Genomic DNA, 26,556 nt, shown 5'->3' with positions numbered 1-26,556 from the left:
ATCCTTCCAAACCCCAGTGCACCATCTCGTGTCCCTTAGCCCAGCAGTTCCAAAATGAGGGTGTCCCAGGGGTTGCCATGGCCTCAGCCCCCAGACCAGCCCCTACCCTGCAGAAGGGCCCTTCTTCCAGGCAGCCTGTGCGCCCCCCACCCCCGTCCCCACCGCCTGTGGGTCCTTGTGACACGCCCGCCCTGTTGGAGGCCTCCCGCCCTAGGGGTGTGTGTGGGGGCCCACAAGGGAGGGAGTCTGACAGATTGGGCAGAGGAGACCCTCCGTGGCTGCCACAGCTGGGGGAGGGGGGAGCTGAGAGCAGGTCCAGGCTCGGCTTCTGCCAGTGGGAACCTCAGCCCCAGGGGGACAGGGAGCACTGCTGGGGCCTGGCCTGGGGCAGAGCGGAGGGCGCAGGCTGTGACCTGGCCCCCTCCTCGTGGGCAAGGCGGTGCCGGCCTGACTGTCCCAGCTGCTGGCTTGCACGGTCCACGGCAGCCTCTGCGGGAGATTTCGTCCCTGGTTTTTGTTCGCGCTGGGCCCCGGCCGCGGCGGGCGAGCTGGGCGCGGCGGGGGCAGGAATGTGTGCGGGGCCTGCCGCCCGCCCTGCGTCACGCCGCTGCCTCCCTCCTGGCCTATGGGAGCCCGGGGGACACACCTGTTGGCGGCCAGGAGCAGAGATTGGTCGGCCGTGAGCAGGCACCTGCGTGGGGCGGGGTGAGGCCCTACATGTAAGGCGAGCCCGGGGCCACCGTCTCCTCCCTGCCCTGCCCCTCACCACTGCACAAGGACCCGCCGGGCCTCCATTGTTCCCCGGTGTCTCCACACTTCCCTGAAGGACCAGGCCCGCTGCCCCCTGGCTCCCGCGCAAGCTTCAGGCCGAGGGGGCAGGAAGTGGTGTCTTCCAGGAGGCGGCCTCGCTGGCCTCCACGCGGCTCCAAGTTCGGCTCTTGGTTGGGGGCAGGTGGGGCGGAAGCCAAACCCGGGCGCCGGGCTGCTCACCGTGGGCTGACAGGTATTTGGGGCGACTGGTGCCAAAGCTTCTCTGACGTCTGTTCTGAGGCCTGGGGGGTCCTGGGTGCGGGGTCAGAGCGGCACAGTTCGGCCTCCCGGCGGGGGTCGGAGTGGCCTCCCCCGCTCCTGCTGCAGGCGCCGAACCTGTCCGGGCAGGTACGCGCGGGAGGTGGAGGGGCTGAGCAGGCCGCGTGCGGGGAGGGTCCCCGGAGCGGCTGCCCAGAGGGGACAGAGCCACAGCGGCACAGGGGCTCTGACGCGAGCCGGGGGTCCTCACCCTCAGAGGACGGGGTCCCGCAGGCCGAGGGTGCTGGGTGCCGGGACCAGCCGGGGCCGCCGAGGGCCGGCAGGCGGGAGCAGCCAGGCCGCGGGCATCTTCCGGGCCACCAGGGGCGGTGGGGGGGCAGCTCGGGGTCAGTAGCCGGGAGGGTCCCCGCCTTCCCCCTGCCTGGCAGCAGTGACTTCTAGGACTCTCCCCCACCAGCCCCTGACGTGACGGCTCCGGAGGTAGCCTGCTCCCTCAGAGCCGGGTGTGGGGAAGCACCCGCAGCCCGGGTGCTGGGTTTCCCGAGTTTGCTCTGGAAGGCAAGGGCTTGGCCCCGCGAGAGGCGGCAGCGGCCGGAGCCGGGCTGGCCTGGATGCGGGCGCTCCCTCACCCGCCTGTGTCCAAGACGAAGCCGGAACCTCCTTGCAGGAGGTGTAGGCCGGCCCCCCGCCGGCCCCGGGGCTCGCGGTCAGGTCCCAGGCTGCTCGGAAGGGGTGATCACGGCGCGCGGACTCCGTGTTCTGGCCAGTGTGGCCCGCGCGGCCCAGCCACGCGCCGCCGGCCTTGAACTCGCCGCATGGCTGCGGGCAGCTTTCTCCCCGAATCCCCGGCGGCTTCAGGCCGCCCTGCGTTCGGGCGGGGACGACACTGCTGGGAACTGAAGCGAACTAGCTCTGCAGCACAAAACAGTCACTGGTCGCGGTGAACGCGACCTTCAGGGCACAGGAATCCATGTTTTAACGAATCCAGGGGAAGCATTTCAGGCCTTTTTAGGCAGAACATCTGAAAAAATAGGTTGGTTTGGTTTGGTTTGGCTTTTTTCTAGTAGCCCAGATGAAATACCGGCAGGTCAGAGCGACTGGCGGCACATCGAAGGCGCCAGAATGAGCGCGGGGCGTCCCGCTTACGAAAGTGCCCAGGGCTGCACGGCAGGGACACGGCCACGGCCCGCGTTCCGACATTTTGGTCATCTCGCAAACACCCTCTCTGCAAAGCCGGTGCGTGACACTGTCCCTGGTGAACCCAAGAGCCGAGATCCCCACCTCCCGGGGAGTCCGGCTGGTCTTCAGGGGCGGGCACGCCCCGAGGAAGGGCCAGAGGCTGTGCCCGCCTCGTGGGGGAAATGGCGGCCCGGCGTGCGCGGGGGCCCAGGAGGTGCCCTGCATCCGCCGCCGCCCCGCCCGCGGCCTCTGGGCCGGGCTGGTGCGTCCCGCGGCGCTGCAAGGCTTGGGTTTCAACGCTTTGTTCTCCGCGGCCTCAACATTGATTAAGGCGGCCGGGCCGGTTGGCCGGCAAGTTCCCGCTGGGATCGCGTTCCCCACCCCGCCCGGGCCTGTGCAGGGGGGACCCACAAGGGCAGCTGGGGCGTTTGCTCTGCGTTTGCTCTGCCAAGAGCCTGTGGAGCTGTTCCGGGCCTCTCGACCCGTTCCTCCATCCTCCCAAGAGGAGACTGCTTGGGAAGGTGATGATTAACCAGACCCCAATCCGGCCGCCGCCGTGAGGCTGGCCTCCCACCCGACCGACGACAGGCCGAGAAAAGCACCGTATTTTCACTCTTCATATCAACCCCCGAACCCTGCCACTCCTCCTCCCTGCCCTGGGCACCTGGTGTCGGACTCCTGACCCCACGCTGAGCGGCACTCAGGGCCGAGGCCCTATTCTGAGTTCAGGAGGAGCCTGGGATTCTGTCCTGGATCTCAGGGGGGAGAGCCCTGTGCTGCCCACTGTCGGCCCTGGCTCTGTCCACGCGTCTGTCTGTGTGTCTGACCCCGCACCTCTTCACCTCCTTGGTGAGCAGGAAAGGGTTGACAAGCTGGGGTGGCACCCAGCTCCCCGTCAGGCCAGCTCAGGCCTGCCGGGTCTCCAAGGCCTTCCAAACTTCTGAAGTAGGGCTGGCCCTCAGTGGCCAAGGACACTAGGGACACCGAGCTCAGGCTCCAGAGGCCACACAGCGGGAGGCCAGTCTATGCACGGCGGGCTGGCCACAAGGGAGAGACACCAGGCACCCGGCCCTCGCTGCCTCCCCCCATGGCCTGGCAGCTGAGAGCAGAGCTAACTTTAACTCAGCGCAGAAAGAAAGGTGAGACAGCTTCACCGAGCTCAGAGAGAGGTGGGATGCGTCCCTAAGGCACTCCGATTTTACAGGGCTTGTGGGACAACCTTGAAGGGTGAGCTACAGAGCCAGGAGAGTCCGGAGGTGGTGATGACTGTGGGATCCGCCCTTTGAGCCTGGACGCAGTCACCCGGAGGGGGGGGGCGGGTCCAGGCTCCTGTGAAGCCTCCTTCCCAGATGATGGAGAGGCATCTCCCCTGTCCCCCCTACGCTGGGCCTAAGTGAGGGTCAGGTCCTCTGAGAAAGGTCGGCTGTTCCCAAAGACAAAGCGGCAGAACCAGGTGAACCCAGACTTGGCCGGACAAGTGGACACAGCCTTTGTGGTGGTCAGCCAGGTGGCCTGGGGGGAATCGGCACGGGGCCCACACCCTCTCCCTACAGCCTCTGTGGGTAGAAGTTGCCAGAAAGCTTGAGGAGCTGCCCCGGCCCATTCCCCAGGTCCAGGGGTCATGTGTGGCAGAGAAGAGATGACAGGGAGGGTGGGACCCCGTCTCCCAAGGCCGGAACGGGGCCTCTCGGCTCCCTGCAGGGCCCAGGTGCGGGCGCAGCGTCTCCCACTTCCTTGCCCCGCTCTGAAGTCCAAGGACCTGCTTGGCCTCCACAAGCGCGGGGGAGTCGGGTGGGGCTGGGGGAGCCGGTTGGCCTCCTGCGTCCTGTGCTCCGGGGCAGGGGTGAGTGCCGCGTACAGGCTGGACAGGGCTGCCCTCCCACACCCCCTCCAGGCCCAGCGCCGGCTCACCCTCGGACCTCACGGCCAACAGCCGCCAGCACCCAAGGGCCGCGGAGCCGGGGGGCGGGCGGACAGACCCGTCTGAGGCCTGGCCGGTGCGCGAGGAAGAGGCCTGGGCCGGTGGGGTTGAGGCTGGGGGCTGAGGTCTCCTGTGCTGCCTGCAGAGCCACGTCCCACTCCATTGTCCCAACACCCTTCCGCGCCCTTGACAAGGGCAGGAGGGGGCTGGGCTGGAGACAGCCGTTGGGGCGGCCTCCGGGAGACAGAGGCTCATTGTCTGGCCTAGGCAGCCCTTCTGGTCTTGGACACACTCACAGGCACATGCAGCCTGGCCCCGCGGGAGCCACATGTCCGGGCCTCTCCCTGGGACCACCCAGAGGGGGGATCCCACTCTGTCCTTCCTCCTGTGGGCAGGGCGTCCACCCCCGGCCCCGAGCTGATGGCCCCGCAGAGCTGGCCCGTGCTGGCTGGGCAGGAGGCCTCCTTGTGGTCCTGGCCTTTGGGGGGCATTCTGGTGCTGCCGTCCAGCCTTCCCCAGCCTGGGCCCCTAGAGCTGAGGCTCTGGCCCCCGTGGACCCCTCCCCCCTCCCCGTGCCCCGAGGGGACACGGTTCTCTGTCAGGTTGCTGATCGCCGCCGTGGAGTCCCCAGCTGGGCGGCCCCCAGACCCCATTGGGGGCGGCCATCGCCATCTTACTGGGCAGCATTGGATGGTGTCAGGTCTCTAATACTGCCTGGTAATGATGACGGCGGGGCCCCGCGTGCAGCAACGGGGCCGCCCTCCCCCCGCCCGGCCCCCGGCCCCTCCCTTCCCCACAGGGCCCCACAAGGATTCCCGCAGCGTCAGCCCATCCTGCTGGGGCCGGGGGGGGGGGGGGGGGGCTCTAGGGCAGACATGTGGCCCCTCCCCCCAGGCCCAGATGTGCCCCTTCTCGGCCCCCCGGAGTGGAAGCCGTCTTGCAGCCGCACTGAGCACCCCCTCCCCAGACTGATCCTGGATTAGGACACGCAGGTATCGGGGCCCTGCCCACAGCGCCCAAGCAGGTGTGGGCTGAGCGGGTGACAAGGGCTCTGGAGGGCCAAGGCCCAGCCGGGGGTGGTCAGGCCCAGCCTGGGCCTCCAGGTGGCCCCGGGGTGGGCGGCATCTCCAGCCTCGTCCTGGGTCTTCGTCCCCTCGCTCTGGGGAGAGCAGGGAGGAGCACTCAGGCCTCCAGTCCCAGGGATCCTAACCCACTTCCACTGGACCCTGCCTGCCCATGGGTGGGCACCAGGTGTCTGTCCCTGTCCTCGGGCCGAGCCGCACCTGGGCCTCTGTGGGCATCTTACCGGACAGTGCTGGATTTCTTGGCTTGACTCTAACACTGTCTGGTAACGATGTTCAAAGGTGACCCACCGCCTGCCTGCCAGGAAGTGGCCCGAGGACACGCGGTCCTGAACTCCTGGACTCCAAAGACGGGCCAGGGCCCAGGGCTGGCTTAGGGACTGGCAGACAGCCTGTCTCGGCTCCGCAGCCCAACCCATCAGGGGCCCCACCGGCAGGGGGACACTCCTCTGCTGTGCCGCCAAGCCAGGCTCTTGGCTCCCTCCCGAGTGAAGTTCTCAGGATGCTCTGATCCCCAGGGGAGACCATCAGGATTAGGACACGAGGCAGAGGAGGGCCACCGGTCCTGTCCTGGCCGTCGACACCATCCTGGGGGCCTGGCCCACACCCCCCAGCGCATACCCCAGCCCCACCTGCTTGGCCCAAATTGTCTGCTGTGGCCAGACTCTGGGGGCAGAAACGGATGTTGGGCCCTGCTCAGCACCCACATGGGGAGAAGCATTTCCTGGCTGGTATGGAGCAGGCCCACTGTCCCTTTTCAGCTCCTCCTGTCCACCACCCAACCTCAGACGTCCCCCGTGGCTGTCCTAGGCTGGTCGGTCCTTTTGGAACTGGCCCTGCCCTTAGACCCCCGTCCGGTGGGGCCAGCCATGGGCAGTGGCCCTTCTTCTCACACCAGGACTCTTACTCTACAAAGGAGACCTCACTCCACTGGTCAACCAGGGACGCAGGAAGGACAAGGTGTGTCCGGGTGCCCCAGCCCAAACCCACAGGCGAGCGCAGCAGACATTCTGTGCTGTGTCCCCGTGAGGACAGAGACACCCTCTCCCTGCCCCAGCCCCCACGGTGTCGCAGTTAAGAAAGGAAACATTGTCCGAAATCGGTGAGGCCAGGATGGCCCTTTGTTTTATCTTTTTGATCTGAAGCCAGGATGCTGGTCCCAGACCTGCCCAGCTGACCTGCACAGGGGCGGCCCTTCTGGGCCCCCCAGAACCCCACCCTGCCCTGGGTCCCAGCTGGCCTCTTGGTGGGGGGGGCGTCTGTCCCTGGCCTCCCTGTTACTCATTAACCAACCAAGAGCCATTCAGGAGACTGGCAAGGGTGTCTGGGTGAGCACAGTCAGGGTCAAGAGCAGGGAAACCGGACCGCCCACTCCCCAGCTGTACCCACCGCACAGGCGCCTGGAGGCTGTGTGCCGGGTTAGGGTCCGCAGCAGAGCCCTCCTCAGAGCCGCCCCGGGCCAACACCAGGTGACAGGGGCCACCCTGCAGACTCAGGAGGGTTGAGGGTCTCGCAGGGGTCTCCCCGCTTCCTCAGCGAGCTGCAGGACGGGCAGTGCCCTCCGTCCTAGGAGTGCCCCCAACTTGAGGCCGCCTGCACCGTCGCCTGCCGATGGGCGTCTTACCAGACATGGTTAGATCTGGGTTCTGTTGTCTAATACTGTCTGGTAATGCCGTTCATCCATGGCCTGACCACCGCCAGACGAGGAGTCCCTGGAGGGACACCGGGGCGGGGGGCGAGGCCCATGGGTCCTGCGCCCGTTAGCCGTGTCCACGCCAGGACCTCCCCAGGCCCAATGACCCATCTCGGCCCTAATGGACGATCTGCGCAATAAAGGGTGAGCGGTGCCTCGGGGGCTGGTTTCCGTTCCTCGCAGGGGCATGGCTGGGAGGGGCTGGCAGGCACAGAGGGTCGGCAAGCAGTTGAGGTGGACGCCCGGCTGTTGGCCCTGCCACGGAGCCAGAAGAAAGCCCAGAGACTGCGGAACCCCCCAGCCCCACCTAGAACCCTCTCCAGGGAAGCAACCTCATCCCTCACCCCTACACGCCCGTACCCCAAACCTCCAACTGAGGGCATGGCCAGCACCCAGAAACTTCCCTGGGCCCCTCTCTCCCCGACCCAGGCAGCACCAGGGCCCAACATCGGTGAGAGCCCGTCCTCAGCCTAGAGCGAAAGGCTCAGGGAAGGGGGTGGGGGGTGTAGGCCCCCCTGCTTCCCCTCCATGGGCCTCAGGCCCCCACTTCCCCACAGGCCCATCTCCAGGGCTTAGGCATCAGTCAGGGAGGGCCCTCCAGGTGCCAGACCATCGCCACGGGGACGAAAGGTCAGGGAGCCCTTCATCTTGGGCTGCCCTCGGGCCCCCGCCCCGCAGCTCCCTCCTTGCTCCCCTCTTCTCTACCTCACGCAGACGTCCTCCATCCCAAGCTGTCCCCAAGCCAGACCTTCGGGTGCAGATCCCACCTTCAGCCTCTTGGCCGCCCCCTAGAACCCTCTTCCTTTCCCGGGAATTCCAAGTGGGTCCTAGGGTCTGCCTCCGCCCAGGTGCTCTGCGGCCTGTGTCAGGGAGAAGGGGACCTCTGGGGCTCCGGGGGTTCCTCCCCACCTTCCCTCCTTCCATTACCAAGTCCCTCCTGAGCGCCTCCCGCAAACTCAGCCCGTGCCAGACGCTGGGGACAAGACCGTCCCCGGCAGGAGCGCAGGTGGTGAGAAGGGGGCAGAACAAGCGAACCAGGACAGCTGGCGTGGGGAGAAGGCCGGAGCAGTCGAGAAGTGGGGGTTGGCGGGGGAAGAGGGGGTAAGGGTGGCCTACCAAGGCCTCCGGGAGCAGACGACCAAGTGGGGACCACGGGACACCCGCCAGAGCCAGGCAGAGGCGGCAGAGACCAGGGGCTGCGCGTCGGGACGGAGGACGTCCTGGCCTCAGAGAGAGGTCGCCAGCCGCAGTGGGGTGCCGGGCCTTTCCCCCATGCCCCAGCCCCAGCACCCCCCGCCCCGCTCGGAGGCCCTCCACAGCCAGCCCCCCCGGCAGGTTAATGACTCCCTGCTTCACCCCAGGCTGCCGACGCGCAGGGGCGCGCCCAGCCGCAGGCCCTCGGCACCGTGGGAAAGGCCGGGGCGGCACCCCATCCCGTCAGACGGGTTACGGGGCCGGTTTCGGGCTTGAGCTCTTGTACCAGCCCAGGCCGGGGCTGCCTCCCCAGAACCCACAGGGACCCCGAGTGGAGCCTGGGCGCCTCCAAGGGTCCCGGGCCCCCAGAAGGGACATGGGGAGGGGAGCGTGTGCTCCTGAGGGAAGACAGGGCTGGGGGCCCCGAGCTCAGGCCAAGGAGAAGAGCAGGGGCCCCACCCCCCACACTGGCCGCTGCCCGGGCAGGCCCAGGCCAGCGGCGGGGGCGGGGGGGGGGGGCGGTCACCAGCCCCAGTGGCTCAGTCCAAGGCTTGGCTAGAGGAGCTCTCTGCCCCCCAGGCCGACCCATGGCCACCTCAGGGCAGAGAGTCAGAGAGCACAGTCCAGCAAGACTGACCCCGGAAGCTCCCAGCACCAGCACAGACAGGCGAGGAGCTGGGGTAGGTCAGCCGCTGTGTGGGGTCAGGCAGGCCTCCCCGTGGTGAAGTCACCCACAGGGCTCTCGAAAGTAAGGAGGGACTTACAGGTTACGTCAGTCCCCCAGGGCCCCCGTAACAGATGACCACAGGCCGGGGCTTGAAACACAGCAGGAGGCCAGAGGCAGAAGTCAAGGCAGGGGCTGGGGGGACACCCCCTCCCGAGTCTCCAGGGGAGGGAACGTCCCGCCTCTTCCGGCCCCAGTGGCTCTAGGCGTCCCTGGGCTGGTGACCACGCCACTCGGCCCTGTCTTCACGGGGCTGCTCCCGGGTCTCCTCCCTCTGCTCCCTCTTGGGAAGACGCTGGTCGCTAGATTTAGGGCCCCCCCAGATAATCCAGGAGGATCTCATCTCAAGATCCTTAGTCACACCTGCAAATCCCCCTTTTCCAAGTAAGGCCGCACCTGCAGCTTCTGGGGCTTCAGACGTGGGTTCATTTGGGGGCCACCGTCCAGCCCAACAGGAAGCAAATTGAGGTGCCCCAATGAGAGACACCTTTGGGCCCCACACAAGACTCTGAAGGGCAGCAAGGCCGTGGGACTGGAAGGCGGACGCCACAGGAGGGGCTGTGGTAAAGGGAGTTGAACTAGACAGGTGGCGCTTAGGAGACGTGAAATCCGAGACAGGGTAGGTCCCGGGGTCCTGGCACGGGCTGGGGGTCTCCAGTCGGCTCGGGGACAAGCCAGCCGAGCGTGCAAGGCCCAGGTGGGGGCCGTGCACGGCCCTGCTCCAGCCACAGCCTCCTCCCAGCTCCCAAGGAGCCCGGCCTCCTGCCCCTCCTGATGGCCCGGCCGTGGCCGCTGGGCTGCCGTTGCCCAGAGACGGTTGCCGGGCCACCACTGTTGTTTCCCGGGCAGAGGGCTCACACCACCTTGCTGGGCAGGTAAGAGGGACAGGCCGGCCGCCCGCGCGAGTCCTCGCTGGACGTGAGGGCTGTGGCCACCATCCTGTGCCTCCCCCCGCCTGGACACCAGGGACCCTGCGCGTCCTGTCAGGACGCTGCCAGCAGCGGACGGGAGACGAAGGAGGGTCAGGAAAGGGGCATTGTGCTGGGATGAGCCCCCTCTGCGGAGGGTCCACCTCCCCCGTGCCACAGCATGAGGGTCACAGACCCTCGGGCCAGGCCGAGGGGCGCGCGTCCTGGGGGCGGCGGCTCCTCTGGACAAGCCCCTCTGCCCAGGACGAGGCCTGTCTCCCGGACCCATGCCCCAGCGGGCGTCCGCCCAGACAGCCCCACCCCCGCCGGGGCCCCCAGCCCATCGAGCCATGTCAGCGTCTCCTCAGCACCCCAAGACGACCGGCGTGTGTTCTGGGGGAGACGCACGTGGGACACCCACAGCTCCTCCTCCTCTTGCACGTTGTCTTCAGGTCCGCCGGCGTCTTCCCTTCACCAGCCTCGGGTGCCGCTTCCGGCCGGTCCTTCTACCTGACCAGGTACAAAAGTTTATCTCAAAACTTACTGCAAACTCGAGCTGCCCCTGCCCTGGCCGTGCTGTCCCCGTTTCCACAGTCCTTCTGGGAGGTCTGGGGGCCGTCCCGCATGGCCAGGGGCGCCCATCCCGTGACCCCCGCGATGAGCGCGTGCCGTGAGCACCTGCGAGCAGAAAGCTGTGTTTCGGGGTTAGAGTCCCGGCCCTCAGAGGAGCTCGGCAACGCGCGGGCGCTGGAGCAGAAGGTGGCCAGGGACCGGGGCTGACCCCGCCACAGGCCCCTCCTGCCCGGCAGCCGGTCACCACCTGCAGGCACACCCAGGGCCCTTTCCCCCCCTTAATCTTTGTCACTCGAATGACAAGAAGCAGGAACTCACGCCTTATTGAATTCTCTTTGTGGAATGATAAATGCGGGTTTTCCCACTCCGGAAAGCCTTTCCGGAGCTGAGGCGGCAGCTGCGTCACCTACAGACCTAAAACGCACATCCTGGGCTGGGCTGACACCTCGGGATGGGGGCACAGCCGACGTCAAGATAAAGCCCAGATGCTCCCAGACACAGCTCGGGCTCTGGGGAGGGTGCTGGGTGCCCAGGGCGGCCCCGGGGAAGGGGCTGGGCAGCAAAACACCAACGCCCTTTTCCCTCTTTGCCGTTTTTCGTAAAGCAAACACCCTCTTCAGCTTCCTTTCAGTTAGCAGAAGCAGGTACTAACGTAGGCCCCTGGCCAAAGTAAAGAGGCGCGCCTCGAACTTCCGGAAAGCCTGGGGAAGCGGGGTGCCCCCCCCCCACACACACACGGTTAGAAAAGCCAGCAGGAGGCGGGAGGCCCCTCGGACAGCAGCTCCGGTCCTGGGCTCTAGGGAGCCCCCCGCGCCCCCGCGTGACATCAGCTGCCCTGGGCCACCCTTGCTGGGTTTTCTGCTGCTCCCTGGTGGCGCCCAAATGCCGCACGGGTCACCTGTCCTCACAGCAGCTGCTGCTCCTGCCGGCTCACAATACAGGCAAGGAAACTGCGGCACAGAGGGACTAGCTGGGCTGCACCCTGACCAGCCCCTCTGCCCTCAGGGTTCGGGCCGGCCACGCGCCGGGTCCCCAGCAGGCGCTCGCTGAACGGCAGGTCCTTCCCGCTCCCATCTTCGCGTCCCTCCTGCACCGTCTCTGAACTCCCATCGCCCTGTCGCCCTGTCGCACCCGCGTCCCCTGCTCTGACCGCAGCCCACCCGCTCTCAGGAGCGGCCAGTCTCCTACTCTCAAGCCAGCACCGTCTAGGGCTGGGCTTCCTCTCTCCCCCCTTCCACTTCTCGTGCACCTGTGTGTGACGGTGTCTGCGTCTGTGCGCCTCTGGGGGGGCTCTCACTCACACCTGGGGGGGCCGGTGACCTCGGGGCCACTCAAGAGTCTGGAGGAATGGTTCTGAGGGTCCAGACCTTGGGGGCGGTCCATACCCCAGCAGGACTCCTGGGACTTGCTGCTGGGTTCCGGGAACCTAGTGGGAGGGGACCGGGGTCTTCCAGCCCACACGTGCACAGGCAGGCCTTCTCCCTGTTTCCTGCAGGCTGCTATCCCCCAGTCGTGCCCGGACAGGAACGCTCCCATTCTGGGTGGGCCAGGGCGTGGTGAGGGCCCCTGGGTGGTCTGCACTCTGCCCACCCTCGGCCCTGCCCCGGCCGCCGGCCCAGGTCCCATGTCATGCTGACCGCTATCCACTTTAGTCCTCCTCTGGCCTAAGTGGGGACTAAAGCGTTTCTTGGGTGGCCCCTGGTCTGTCTGCAGAGTAACTGTCCTCTCTGGGAAGTCATCTGCCACACCTGGTCTGTCCTTGTCCTGCCGACCCCACGGTGTGCCGGCCACTTATCTTTCCCAGCCCTCCGGAAAGTCCTCACTCCCAAGCGGCTCCCAGATTGGGAGCGACCCATCCAAGAAGGGCTAAAATTCCCGGAAGTGTTCCCAAGTCGACCACATGGGAAAGGATGCTCCAAAGGAGACACGATCCTCGGGGCGGGGCCCGAAGCAGCAGAGGAGACGTTGCCAGACGCCTTCCTGCCGAGCCCCATGTCACGGTGCCATCCCCAACTCCGAGGAGGCACCCGCTTGGGGCCAGGGGGCCCGTCCAGTGCCCCAGAGACCTGACAGCGACCCTCCTTACAGCCGGCACCACCAAGGCCAAGCATGGCAATGCCAGACAGACGGTCCCCGCAGGGAAAGCCTCGCCGGGGATAAACAGGATGTACAGATGGTCCTGCGTCCACGGGGCTCCGGGCCCCACGGTCACCACAGAGACAGGAGCCAGCCGCAAGCAGAAGCCCAAGCCCAGGATCCCAGGAGGCGCCCCTCCCTGGGGCTAGGACCGCGGGCTGCCCAGAGGACCCACAGAGGACTGGGGGTGGCGTCCTCCCAGAGGTGCCCCCGCCCCGGCGCCCCTGCGCCCACGGCCCGCAGCCACACCCACTTCCTCCACCGTCGGGGACCACCCAGCCGGACCCACGTCAGTGGCAAGAGAGGCAAGCGGTCCGGGACTGCCGGGCTCCGGGGGAGCCACACCCGGGTGCCAGGTGAATGTCCGGGACAGGTCTACTCCCAGCCCAGGCCAGTGCCTCCCGGGGCTGGCGTCACACCCCGAGGAAGGCATTCCCGTGGGCCGACCACACATAGCCGGTCCCTAGGAGAGAGGCCAGGAGAAGGCCGTGCCCAGGGTGTGGAGTTTGGGCCAGGGGAACAGTGCAGAGGACAGCAGGGCCGGGGTCTGAACAGGCAGAGAGGGGACAGAGCTGCTCTCCACAGTCTGGGCGCTGCCCCTGCCGGCCTCAGAACCCAGCCCATGTGCAGGACAGGCCTGGCGCTGTCTCTCCTGCCGGATACAGGTCACCCGTGACATCACGAGAGACATTGTGACCCCCACTCTGCTGGGGACAACCCTGCACATGTCTCGCCCCAGCTCCAGCCTCACACCCTAGCCCTCCTCTGCACGGAGCCCCTGCCCTGTCGGTAAGCAGGGACCCTGCCCGCTCCAAGCCTGGCCCTAAATGGTGATGACTCTCCCCTCTTGCCCAAGATAGGTTCAGGCCCGCTGGTCAGGACTCAGCCCGGGCTGCGATGGGCCCAGGGGGCTGAGGGAACGGCCCAGGGCCTGCCAGAAATGGGCAAGATGGCCGGATTCAGGATGGACCTTCCCCGCCCCCCTCAGACCCCACCCTGTTCACAGGCTGGGCCCATGAGAGAGCAATGGGGAGCAACCCAGAGGAGCAGCTTCTGCGTGTGCTAAGCCAGCTGGAACAAGACGCAGGTGGGCTTGGGCAGGGCCAAGGGACACGAAAGCCCCCGGCCAGGCCAGAGCCTCTGACCCCCCGCCTGCCCACAGACCTCTCAGACGACGTTGACGGTGTCGGGCCTCAGGCTCTCCCGGAAAAGCACCTGCTGGAGGGGGAGAAGCAGCCGCACGGCAGCGGGCAGGGGCCCTACTTCTATATCGGAGGGACGAATGGGGCGTCCATGTGAGTGGGGGGCTCGAGCTTGGCCCTGCCGCCCCCATGTGCCCACCCACTCCTGGGTCAAGGCCCCCAGGGTCACCCCTGCCCCTGTGCCCCCGCAGAATCAGCTCCTACTGCAAGGGCAAGGGCTGGCAGCGTATCCAGGACAGCCGGCGTGAGGACTACAAGCTGAAGTGGTGCGAGGTCAAGTGCAGAGACAACTACTACAGCTTCCGGGAAGGTAGCAGGGGACGGCCCCCCGCCTCTGGCCTGCAGCCTGCAAGAGCCTCCCGGTCCAGAGCCAGGGTGGCATGAGGCCCCAGGCCTCCGCTCGGGGCAGCTGCGGTGGCCTGGGCAGCCCTGGCCCCCAGCCCCACGTGCCAGCCAGGACTCTGCCCCCTTCCCCCCAGGAGAGCAGCTACTGTACCAGATTCCCAACAACAAGCTCCTCACCACCAAGATCGGGCTGCTCAGCGCCCTGCGGGAGTACGCGAGGGCCGTGAAGACGGCCCACAAGACCCCACCGTGTGCCAAGTAAGCCCAGCCCACCCCCGCCCCGGGCGCCCGCCGTCAGCCCAGCACTGGGCTGTGTGTCCTTCAGAGGAGCCACCCACGTGCCCATCCCACCCGCTGCCCTCTTCCAGGTCCCGTGCCCGCCCACCCCGCGTGTCCATCGCTGGTCCCCACCACCCTCCCGGAACCCGTCCACTCACCCTTCTGTCTGTTCACCTCCATGCACCCCACACACGCCACCCACGCCACCCGCCTGCCCTCACGGCCAGCCAGGGATCGACAGGACCGCCCACCCCCCCACGCCCTGCTCCCCAGGCCCTCCACACCGCCGTCCCTCTGCTCCCCCGCACCCCCCGCCTGTTGCTGTCCCTCACCTGCCCGTCCGCCCCGCCGGCTGTGCGCCAGCTGTCTCCCCGCCCCCGCCCACCCCCAACCAGGCAGGCCGACCACCCGCTCGCCAGCCACCCGGGACATCCCCTGCACATCCGCACGTCCAGCTTCCACCCGACCCTGCCCGTCAGCAGCTCCAATCCACTCCCTCCAGCATCCGTGTCCCCGCGGGGCCCCCTGCCCATACGCCTGCTTCCACCCAAAATCCACTGACCCAGCCACACGCCGATCCACACCCCACCTATTCTCTTCTCCAAACACCCACCACCCATTCTCCGCGCCCTACTGCGCGGCGGCTCAGGCCAGGCCCTCCCTCTGGGGTACAGATCTAGAGAGGTCACAGCCTCTGCCCTGGAGGAGCTCACGTGGCCCAGCCCAGGAGGCCTCCTGCAGCCCAGCTGGAAGGAGCCATTCCACCCTAAACCCAAGGCCTGGTGGTTGACAAAGAGGGGTTAGAGGGCAGCCCCCAGCCAGGGAGGGAGAGGGGCGGACTAGGCCGGGGTGTCCAGGGACCCGGACAGACCACTCACGGCACGCCTGGGGACACAGCTCAGAAGCGTCGGCGTGCAGTGGTGAGGTGGGACAGGGAGCAGGGCATGGGTGACGCAGCCTGCTGAGAAGCCAGGTGGGCAAGGACCCAGAAAAGAGGGCTCCTGGCAAGGGACAGAAGGTGCAGAAGCAACAGCTGGTGCTGGGGGACAGAGGCAACCAGCTTTCCAGTGGACACTGTCCTCCAGCTGCCCCCAGGTCAGTCCCCTCGAAAGACTCGCTGGCCTAGCCTGGGGGGAGGGGACAGCCCTCCCTGTGTCCTCCCCACCTCCCTGCCCCCCAGGGTCCTGAAAATGGAAGAATTTTTCCCAGAGACATACCGTCTGGACATCAGGGACGAGAGAGAGGCTTTCTTCACTCTCTTTGACGGTGAGAGGCCACTGGACGCCCGGGCCCGCTCTGGGAGATGGGTTCAGGGATGGACCAAGGACCGGGCACGCCTAGGGCGGGACCGGGCCTCAAGAGGGCGAGGGAGGCGTGGCCATGGAGGGGTGAAGGGGTGGAGCCAGGTGGGTGATGGGTGGAGCGTCAAGGCTGGGCCTTGTGGAGGCGGAGCCTGGTAAGGGGCGGGACCATGGCCTGGAAGGCGGCTGGGGTGTGGGCGTCGCCACTCCGGGGCGTGGCCAGGCCATGACTGGGCGTGGTCGGAGCGGGGCGGGGCTAGCCCGAAGTTCGGGGCTCTTCCTACAGGAAATCACATCTGGATCTGCAAGCCCACTGCCTGCAACCAGGGCAAAGGCATCTTCCTGCTCAGGAACCAGGAGGACGTCGCTGCCCTGCAAGTCAAGACCCAGAGCATCGAGGACGACCCCATCTACCGCAAGATGCCGTTCAGGGCGCCTCAGGCACGGGTCGTGCAGAGGTGTTGGGCATAGGCCCGGGGCGTCGTTCATGGGGCGGGGGAGGCGGGGGGGGGGGGGGGCGGCTGGCCGTGGGCCCCGCTGGCGCCTGGGAGAGCTGGTGGGGCTCCCAGGGCCCGTAGAGGAGTCCTCGGTCATGGAAAGCAGTGGTGCCCTCAGCTGGGCCCCTGTGTAGCTGGCAGAGGTGGGTGGTCACAGCTTGTCGGCCCTGCAGAGGAGATGCCCTCCACCCCAACCCCACACACAGAGGCTCCTGCACATGGGGGTAGGGACAGGGAAGCCTTGGTCGGTTCGTTCCCCAGCCTGGGCACTGCCCCTCTGTCCTGTCCTGCAGGAAGGCCAGCCAGTCTCCCATCCCCAGCGCAGCCAGCCCCAGCCTTCAGGCCTGGAGCAGAGCTGACCACCACCCCCCTGGCTCCCTCTGGGATCCAGACCCTCAGCCTCACACCGGGAGGTGGAGGAGCAGCAATCTGGCCTCCCAAAGGTCCCTTTGGAGTTCCCCACATGTCAGCGTGACTCTGCCACAGCTGCGGTCTGCGCCCCCCTTTGGCCCTCGGGGTCTTTAGACCTACCATTCCTTCCACTTGGGATGTCTCCTCCGGGCCATGCACCCTTGAAGGCCCAGTGTCGGCCTTCTCTCCTCCAGGAAGTCCTCCCTGCCCACAGGGGCCCAATCTGCTCCCACGCTCGGGGATCCTAGTGAAAACTGCCCTTGGGGGGGCGGCGGGGCACCCCAGACAGGTGCGTGGGCTGAGGGTTGGGGCCAGGCTCAGAAATGTCCACTCAGAAGAGAGAGCCCACAGGCACCTGGGACAAGCGGTACTGAGGAAATGGTCTGGGCCCAGGAGGGGGCCAGGGGACACAGACTAGGCTGGCCATGCCCTCAGCCGCCATGTGTCCCCAGGTACATCCAGAACCCACTGCTGCTCGATGGGAAGAAGTTTGACGTGCGCTCCTACCTGCTCATCGCCTGCGCCATGCCCTACATGGTCTTCTTCGGCCACGGCTACGCCCGCCTCACCCTCAGCCTGTATGACCCCCATTCCAGCGACCTCAGCGGCCACCTGACCAACCAGGTAAGGGTACCCCGCAGATGAGGGCCCCCTCTGCAACCTTGGTACAAGATCGCTGCTCGGCACACAGAAGGGGGTTCAGCTCTGGACCGAAGCTCAGGCCCGGAGGCGGCCCGGCCCGGAGGCGACCCACGCGCTTTGATGGGGAGAGGCCACTGGACGCCAGCCCCGCGCTGGGGCGCTGGGGCGCTGGGGAGATGGGCTCACGGGTGGAGCGCGGCCCGGGGTGATTAGGGCGGGGCCGGCCCCGGGGCCGTCGAGGTGGGGGCGTGGCCACGGAGGGGGAGGGTGGAGCGGGGGGGGGAGGGCGGGAGGTCCAGGAGGACGGGTGGAGGCGGAGCCTGGTGGGGGCGGGACCACGGCTGGCGGGTGCGCGGGAAACCCGTGGGGAGGGGTCTCCGGGAGGACCCCCGGGAGAGACCCTGTGCGCGGAGGTCTCTGGGACAGGGTCTGCGTGGGGGCCTTGCCCGAGGATCTGGGGGACACTTGGCCGTCCAGAGGGTCTCAGCAGGGCCTGCCGGGTGGCGGCGGGGGACTCTGCGGGGGGTGCTCGGGAGGGGCGGTCACGGCGCCGCACCGCCCCCAGTTCATGCAGAAGAAGAGCCCCCTGTACGTGCTGCTCAAGGAGGACACGGTGTGGAGCATGGACCGGCTCAACCGCCACATCAACGACAAATTCCGGAAGACCAAGGGGCTCCCCAGAGACTGGGTCTTCACCACCTTCACGGTCCGTGTGCCCCTCCCGACACCAGCCTGTGGGGCGGGGCTGAGGGCCAAGACCCCTCGCGGTGGCGGGGGGCGCTGGGCGCAGGTGCTCACACCTTCGGGGAGTGTGTCCGCGTGTGTGTGTCACGTGCGTGTGCCTGGGAGCGGAGCGGGCAGCTGGCCACTGGGAGGGGCCGGTTACCCCTCCCTGCCCTCCCTCCCTCCCCCTCCCTCTTACTCTTCCTCCCTCCCTCCCCCTCTCTCTCCCTCCCTCTCTTCCTCCCCTCCCTCCCCTCCCTCCCTCTCCCCCTCTCTTCCTCCCCTCCCTCCCCCTCCCTCCCTCTTACTCTTCCTCCCTCCCTCTCCCTTCTCCCTCCCTCCCTTCCATCTCTCTCTCCCTCCCTCCCTGTCCCTCCCTCCCTCTTTAAGGGTTCACCTCACACGGGGTTCACTACTTTATAGTCTACAGCTCAGGGTTTAGTAGATCATAAAGTTGTGCAATGATCACCACCTGGTTCTTCAAACAGAAACAGCCACACCCATCAACAATCAGTCCTCATCACGTCCCCCAGCTCTTGGTGACCATGCCTGTGCCGCAGATTACCCTATTCTGAACATTTCGTCATAATGGAATCATACAATATGGCCTTTCCTGCATGTGGCATTCCTCGTTCCTGTCTGTGACTCAGTAAGATCTCACCGTAGGGTTATACAGTTTCTTTGGAGAAACACTTGTCACCAATGGATGTGGGTCATTCCCACTTTTTGTCGGTTAGGAGTACGCTGCTGTGAATACCCATGCACAAGGGTTTGCAGAACACATTTTCAGTCCTCTCAGGCACGCAGTCAGGAGTGCCGGTGTGTCGTGCGGTGACTTACATGGAACTCGTTGAGGAACTGCCCACTGTTCCGCAGGGGCTGCAACGTTCCGCATTCCCACCAGCAATGCAGAAGGGTCCAATTTCTCCATATTCTCACAGGCACTTGCTCCTTTGCTTTCTTTCTTTTCTTTTTTTTTTTTTTAGTCATCCAGTGGATGTGAAGTGGTATCTCATTGTGGTTTTGATTTACATTTCCTTAATGATGAATAACGCTGGGCATCCTCTCACGCACTTACTGGCCATCTGTAGGTCTAAGAGCTTTTTGCGTGTTCCGGGTACTAGACCCTTATCGAATCCGAGCTCCAGATACTAGACCCTTATTGAATACGTGTTCCAGGTACTAGACCCTTACCAAATACGAGCTCCGGGTACTAGACCCTAACCCAATACGAGCCCTGGGTACTAGACCCTTACCCAATACGAGCTTTGGGTACTAGACCCTTATCGAATACAAGCTCCGGGTACTAGACTCTTATCGAATACGTGACTTGCGCGTATTTTCCCCTGTTCTGCGAATTGTCTTTTCACTTTTTTTGTAATGTCCTCTTTCTTGCACCGAAGTTGTTGATTTTGAGGGAATCCAATTCATCTGTTTTTTCTGTTACTCCTGCCTTCAGTGTCTAAGGCTCCGTTTCCAAACCCAAAGTCACAGAGATTTGTACCTGTGTTTTCTTCTCAGTTTTATCACCGTAGCCCTTACAGAGAGGCCACTGCTCCCTTTTGAGTTAGTTTTTGTGTATGGTGGGAGGGGTCCACCCTTATTCTTGTGTGTGTGGATGTCCAGCTTTCTTAGCACCGCAGTCAAGGACACTGTTCTAGGCACACTGTTGACAATCGATTGGTCGGATAGGTCTGGGTTTCTCTAGAATTTCTTTTTTTTTTTTTTTTTAAGATTTTATTTATCTGACAGACAGAGATCACAAGTAGGCAGAGAGGCAGGCAGAGAGAGAAGGAAGCAGGCTCCCCGCAGAGCAGAGAGCCCGATGTCAATCTTCAAGGAACCAGCTTTTGGTTTCATTTATTTTCTTTATTGTTCTCTATTCTCTCGTCCATTTATACCCATTATTTTTCTTCCTTTGGATTTTCTCTTCTTTTTCTAGTTTATTAAGGTTTAAGTCTAGGCTATCGATCTGAGGTCTTTCTTCCTGTTTTTTATAGGTGTTTGCCACCATAAATTTCCCCCAAGCACTGATTGTACCACAATGCGTAAGACTCTATGTTCTACCTTCATTTCATTTGTTGCTAAGGGGTGTGCTGTTTAACTTCCACAAACTTGTGCATTTTCCAATTTTCCTTCTCACTGATTTTTAATTTCATTTCACTGTGGTCAGAGAACATACTTTGTATGTTTTGAACCTTTTCATAATTACGGAAACTTGCTTTCTGTCCTAACATTTTGTCCACCCTGGAGAATGTTCCACGTGCGCTTGAGAAGAGTACACATGGGACACACTGTGCTATTGCGGACGTCTGCAGTCTGCTTGGGTTATAGTGTCGTTTGAGTCTTCTGTTTCCTTGTTGATCTTTGGTCTAAATATTCTACCCAGCGTTGAAAGTGTGGTATTGAAGCCTCCAACTGCTGTTTTAAATTGTCTGTTTCGCCCTTCAATTCTGTTTTTCTCTCATATATGTTGAGGACCTGTTGTTGGGTACACGTGTGTTTAAATGATTACATCTTCTGGATCTATTATTATACAGTGTCCTTTTCTTTCTCTAGAAACAATTTTTGTCTTAAAATTTATTTTCTTTTTTTGTCTTAAAATCTGTGTCAGTATAGTCATTCTGGCTCTTTTGATACTGTTTGCCTGACATACCCTCTTTCCATCCTTTCGCTTTCAGCCTGTGTCTTTGAATCTAAAGTGAGTGTCTTATAGATAGGATATCAAGGGTTGTGTTTTTTAATGCATTCTGCCCATCTCTGTTGTGTAATTATAAAGTTTAATCCGTTTACATTTGATACAGTTACTGGTAGGCAGGACTTACATCTTCTACTTTTCTATTTGTTTTCTACATGTCGTATCTATTTTGCTTCTCAATTCCTCCATTACGGCCTCCTTTTGTATTAAACACATATTTCCTAGTGTATCATATCTAGTGTCATTTCTTTTATTATATGTTTTTGAATTATTTTCTTTGCTGTTGCCTTGAGGATTACCACTAACCTCTTAATCTATAACAATTTACTTTGGATTAATACCAAGTTAATTTCCATAGTAGTAAAAAAAACCACGAAAACCCTTGTTCCAATACTCTGGTTTCTCTTCAGATCGTATAAATCTTTCGCCTTTTACTATATAGTTCCTTCCCTCCCTTTATGCTGTTATTTTCACAGATTACAGCTGTATACATTGCGTGCCCATCAACATTGATTTATAATTTTTGTTTTATTTATTTTTAAATAAAAAAGAAATTACCAATAAATTCATTTATGTGACATTTAAATTTAACAGCTACCACAAAATTCATTGATATGGCTTTTAAGTTTAACTATGTAGTTACTTTTATGAGTACTCTTTATTTCTTCACATCAATTCAACTTATTGTCTAGTGTCCTTTCATTTCAACCTGAAGGACCCCAGGGCAGTTCTAACTGTGGTTTTTAAAATGTGGGAATGTCTTGATTTCTTCTTCATTTCTGAAGAATAGTTTTGCCAGATAGAGAATTCTTGGTTGACAGTTTTTCCTTTCAGCATTTGACTATGTCATTCCTCTGTCTTCTGGAATCCCTGGTTTCTGTTGAGAATTTGACTGTGAACCCTACCAAGGACCCCTCATGACTCATCACTTCTCTCTTGATTTCAACATTCTCTCTTTGTCTTTTGAAAGTTTGCTTATGATATGCTGGATCCCTTTGAGTTTATCCTAATTGGTGAACTTCTTGGGTGTGTAGACTTTTTTTTTTTTTTTAATCAAATTTGGGAAGTTTTGTATTATTATTTCTTCAGCTATTCTTCCTACCTCTTACTTCCTTCTCCTTCTGGGACTCCCGTTACATATGTTGGTCTGCTTGATGGTGTCTCACCAGCCTCTGTAGCTTTGTTTCTTTTTCTTCATTCCCTTTTTTCTGTTCCTCTGACTGGATAATCTCGATTGACCTATCTTTTTTTTTTTTTTAAGATTTTATTTATTTATCTGACAGACAGAGATCACAAGTAGGCAGAGAAGCAGGCAGAGAGAGAGGAGGAAGCAGACTCCCTGCTGAGCAGAGAGCCCGATGCGGGGTTCGATCCCAGGACTCTGGGATCATGACCTGAGCCGAAGGCAGAGGCTTTAACCCACTGAGCCACCCAGGCACCCCTCGATTGACCTATCTTCGAACAACTGTTAAGCTCCTCAAATTTCATTTTTTATTTACTATACTTTTCAAATCCAGAATTTCTGTGTGGTTTCCTTTTGTAATACCGTCTCTTCACTGATATTCTCTGTCTGGATATCATGCTCATATTTTCCTTTAGTTCCCTTCAAGTGAGTTCTTCTGGGGAGGCCGGCAGAGAGGTCACAAGTAGCTACTATTTTTTACGATTTCTTTGCAAGTCAAATCCATTCTGCTATCCCCAGTACTGAGAATGCAGACTTTTTTCAAGTCTAGCACCAAGTTGGGAAGTAGGGATAAAACCAGGGCAAGTTAAAATGCTACAGAGCTTGCTCTTCTTACCAAGATTCAAGATTTTTCTTTCACAAACACTCCTCAGGTGGCTGCAAGCCTTTGGTTAGTTTCCGGAGTCTGAAAAAGTTGATTCTGATTATTTTTGCCAGGTTGTTTTGTTTGGTGGCTTTTATGGCGTGACTTATTTTCAGATGTCCTTTCTCTGCCGTTGTGCTGAACCCATGACCCACTCCAGCGGGCTTCTTCTGCCACTGAAACACTCGCTGAGGTCACCAGTGACCTCCCTGTTAACCAAACCCAGGGGTCGGTTCCCAGTCTTCTTTTTCCCTGATCTGTCAGCCAGTTTGCACTAGCTGTTCATTCCCTGGTGTTTTCTCCCTATGGCTTCTAGGGCCTTGCCCACTCCCTCTTAGCACCCTGTTCTGGGCCCCCCACATCCCAACTACTGCTCTCTGGAGGCCCAGAGCTCTGCTCCTTATCTGCACCGTTGGTTATGAAAGTCTCCCAGCTGCACAGTTCAACACCTGGCCCCGACCTCTCTCCTGAACTTGAGCCTTATATCCCGGAGCTTATCAACACCCATCTGCAAGCTCTTAATCATCTCGGACTCCACTGTTCTCCTCCTCTTCTCCGTGATGGGGGCTTCATCCTTGCAGAGTTTTCGACCAAAGACTTAGGGATAGCTCTTTCACAGCTCATAACCCACTCAAAACCAGTCAGGTCAGCTCTGCACCAAAATGCATCCAGGACCCAGCCCATCACCTCCACCTGCCGACACTCCCTCACCGCCCTCCCTCCCTCTCAGCAGAGCAGCCCCAGGCGCTCCTGTGCGAGTGTGAGCAGGGGTGCGGCCGTGCAGGGGAGGACACAGACGGGAGCGCAGGTGAGGGGTGTGGTGGTAGCTGCTCAGGCCTGGGAGCTGTAGCCAGGGGGTGACTGCGTGCCCCCTCCCCCCCGCCCCCCAGAAGCGGATGCAGCAGATCATGGCCCACTGCTTCCAGGCCGTCAAGTCCAAACTCCACGGCAAACTGGGCTACTTTGACCTCATTGGCTGCGACTTCTTGATTGATGAGAACTTCAAGGTACTGCCGCAGTGTCCTGGCCCCAGTGGGGTTTGGTAGGCAGGGGCCACCAGCGCATATCCGGAGTCCTCAGGCCAGCCCAGGGGCGGGGTCTGCAGTCAGACTCCGCCACCCCCTGCCGAGCTCCTGCAGCTGGAGCAGCGCCCCCCAGAGCCCGACCCTCAGCCTTGGCTCCTTGGGCAAATAGGAGTGAGGCCACAGAAAAGGGGCTCCCCAGGATCACTGGCCTTAGTGGGGACCAAGGCTCCAGCCTTCCCTCGGCCAAGTGATGTGTGGGGACGATGCTAACCAGTGTTGGGCCCAGGTGTGGCTGCTGGAGATGAACTCCAACCCCGCCCTGCACACCAACTGTGAAGTCCTGAAGGAGGTGATTCCAGGAGTGGTCATGGAGACGCTGGGTGAGGCCCTTTGCAGCCCCCAGACCCTCAAACGGGCCCCTCCCTGCTTGCCCAGCCTTGGATGTGCCAGTCCACCCTCTCCCCAAATTCACACGCCCGCAAACCGAGGTCTGCAACACCCAGAGGACCTACCTGGACATGCACCCTCTGCTCAGGCCCCGCAGCAGGGCGTCCCTGCCGACCCTCCCCACCACCTTGGTGCCGGCCACGCACCTCGTCCCCAGCCGGGTCCCGCCCCTCGGCGCTCTCACCCCCGACCCCGCCGGGCCTCAGAACCTCCACCCCAGCCCCGCAACCGCGACGCTCGGGGAGGGGCGCTGAGGCCCCGCCGCGCCCACGTCCCCGCAGCCAGTGCCCCCGCTCACCCCCTCCCCCGCCGCCCCCAGACCTGGCAATCGAGACCTTTCAGAAGAGCTCGCGCAACCAGAAGATGCTGCCCCTGCTCTCCCAGCGCCGCTTCGCGCTCCTGCACAACGGCGAGGCCGACCTGTGGCCGCGCCCGGGGGGCCCCCGCAGCGCCCTCCGCCCGCCGCCGCCGCAGCCCCGGGCAGCCGGCGAGGCCGACCGCCCGGCGCCACCTCCGCCCCGCGCCGTCGACAGGCCGGGCGCGCGCAGGCCCGCGCCGCCCCGGAGCCCCGGAGGCGCGCACAGGCGGCCCCGACCGCCGGGCCCCGGCCCCGACGGCGCCCAGAGCGGGGAGCCCGGGCCCGAGCGGCCGCGCGCGGGCGCTGGGGACCCGGCGCGAGAGCCGTCCCCGGGGCCGGCGGCGGAGCGCAAGAACGCGGGGCTCCGCGGCTCCTAGAGGGCGGGCGCGGCCCCGCGGGACCTATAAAGGCTACTTTGTGACAAACGGCCTCGGCTGCGGATCCGGCGGCCCGCAGCCCCCGGGTGCCCCCCGTCGCTCCTTCCCAACGCCCTTGCCTCTGCCCCACAGGCTCCTAGTCCACGGCTGGGATCTGTCCTTGGGGGCTGGGGTGGGGGATGAGGGGAGCGTCCCACCGGGAGAGGAGGAGCTGCCCACAGCCTTCCCTCTGCCCTCCTGCGGCGGCCTCTGCCAGGAGGAAGCCCGCTAGGCCGCGGGCTCCTATCGCCCTGAGTCCCTCCCGGGCAGGAACAGCTCCCGCAGCCCCACAGCCCACGCGGCCCCTACTGCCTGATTCTGGGGTCCCCATGGAGAGGAGGACTCCCTCACACCCAACAGAGGGGGCTGCCCTCACCCTGCCGGGGCACAGCCCCTTTCTGGGCCTTCAGAGCCCAGGCCGGGGCTCTGCACCCCCCTCCGCCTCCCATGGCCCCTAAGATCCCACAGACCCTGCGGCAGAGGCTGAGCACCTAGGTCGCGGGTGAGGGGCACATCGCCACCGCAGGGCAGCCCCAAGGGACATGCTGGGCCAGCACTGGCCCCACCCAGGCCAAGCCACGCATGGCTTCAGTGTTCCCATTCCCCGTGGCGCAGTCCTGTAGTTGAGGGAGATTTAGGGCCTCGGATGTGTCCAGGCCCGCTGCCTCCACTAGATGTCCAGAGCCACCCATAGTCCCCTCTCCCTGTACCCCCAGCCACCCGCGCCCTCCCTGGTCCAGATGCTGGGATCCAGGCAGCCCGACCCCCAACCACCACCCCATACCCCCACCAGCTTGTACACCTCCTCCTCTGCTCCGTCTTACGCACCCGGCCCTCACCCCAGCAGATGCTTACCGCCAAGTCACAGATGCCCTCCTCCCGGCCCACTGGGTCAGGGGCTGCCGGGACCGGCTCTCTGTTCTGCGTTGGAGAGCTGGTGGGATCTGGGGTCCACGGGTCTGCGGTTCGGCCACTGCTGGGGGGCACCACTAGGGGGCACTGTGCACCACCGTGTCTCGGGCCCGGGAGCAGAGAACAGTCCTGAAGGCAGGCCTGCAGCAGGGACTGGCCTCTCCCGTCACTCCCAGACCACCCACTGGACCCTGCCACCCCAATGCACTTTGCTGCACCCCAGGATGGGGTCCCCAGACCAAAGCCAAGAAGCATGCATCACCGTGGGCCTGGGGTCCAGGAGCCCTAAGCTCCCTCCCAGCATGTCTGGTGGTCAATCCTTGGGACTGGCCGAGCTCAGCCATGGGCCGCTGTGCAGCTGGACCTGTTGGCTCTACGCTCTGAAAGCCGGGGAGGGAAGAAGACCAGCCTCCGTGGGGTGGGGGTGCAGCCAAGGGCACCCAGGCCCTTGTGAAATGCACACCTGCCCCTTTGGGGCCCAGGCTATGTTCCCTGCTGGCACCCAGGCCACTCCGCATTTGTGACACACATGCCTCTGTGCCCCATGTCCCAGCTCACATCCTCACTCACCCCTTCCTGACATGCCATCAGCCCTGCAAGCCCCATGGGCCACTGCCCCTCACGCAGTCATGGTTCCTGATGTGGCCCAATGGTGCCGTCCCCAGAGCATCGGCAACACGGTGCTCACAGAGCAGCCTGAGGCCCCAGTGACAGGCTCGCTCTCCCTGCTGGGTGGAGTGTCCAGTGGTGGGATGGCCTGCCCTGCCCTCCTGGGGCTCCCCCAAAGGCCTGTCTGCTGCTCTGGGGTCCCTGGCGCCCCCTTGAGAGCCCAAATGTCAATAAACGAAGTTTCCCAAGAACCACCGCTGTTTGTCCAAAGCCCCAGAGGGGACGGCCACCCCCTGCCCCCTATCTGGATCCCCCAGTCCTGCCCCGCTTGCCTGTGGCCCCGCAGGGCCCTCGCCAGCCAGAGCTGGAAGGACCGCCAGGGAGAGGAAGGCCAGAGACAGAGTTTGGGGTGCTGTGGCCCGGGGC

The 26,556-nt window shown here is 62.9% G+C and overlaps 1 protein-coding gene across 1 annotated transcript; it reads left to right on the top strand.

Annotated features, from left to right (window-relative positions):
* Nucleotides 1–863: 863 nt before the first annotated feature.
* On the top strand, nucleotides 864–26,370 carry TTLL10 (tubulin tyrosine ligase like 10). Its single transcript, XM_046013523.1, has 14 exons — nucleotides 864–1,003; nucleotides 10,183–10,248; nucleotides 12,392–12,795; nucleotides 13,446–13,526; nucleotides 13,602–13,734; nucleotides 13,833–13,951; nucleotides 14,121–14,244; nucleotides 15,446–15,531; nucleotides 15,853–16,024; nucleotides 16,927–17,098; nucleotides 17,682–17,822; nucleotides 23,254–23,370; nucleotides 23,675–23,768; nucleotides 24,155–26,370. The coding sequence occupies exons 3-14, from the start codon at nucleotides 12,477–12,479 to the stop codon at nucleotides 24,568–24,570; spliced, it is 1,974 nt and encodes a 657-aa protein (XP_045869479.1). The 5' UTR covers nucleotides 864–1,003; nucleotides 10,183–10,248; nucleotides 12,392–12,476; the 3' UTR covers nucleotides 24,571–26,370.
* The last annotated feature ends 186 nt before the right edge of the window (nucleotides 26,371–26,556 follow it).

The sequence above is a fragment of the Meles meles genome, chromosome 1, assembly GCF_922984935.1.
Source record: "Meles meles chromosome 1, mMelMel3.1 paternal haplotype, whole genome shotgun sequence".
Classification (NCBI taxonomy): domain Eukaryota; kingdom Metazoa; phylum Chordata; class Mammalia; order Carnivora; family Mustelidae; genus Meles; species Meles meles.
This window is presented reverse-complemented; position numbering and strand designations above follow the sequence as displayed.

Bases quoted from the DNA above. Each gene is read 5' to 3' on its own strand.
- TTLL10 (XM_046013523.1), top strand. From the start codon at position 12,477: ATGGTCCTGCGTCCACGGGGCTCCGGGCCCCACGGTCACCACAGAGAC. The intron at 17,099-17,681 runs GTAAGGGTACCC...CACCGCCCCCAG, and splicing joins GCGGCCACCTGACCAACCAG to TTCATGCAGAAGAAGAGCCC. The intron at 23,371-23,674 runs GTACTGCCGCAG...TGTTGGGCCCAG, and splicing joins TGATTGATGAGAACTTCAAG to GTGTGGCTGCTGGAGATGAA.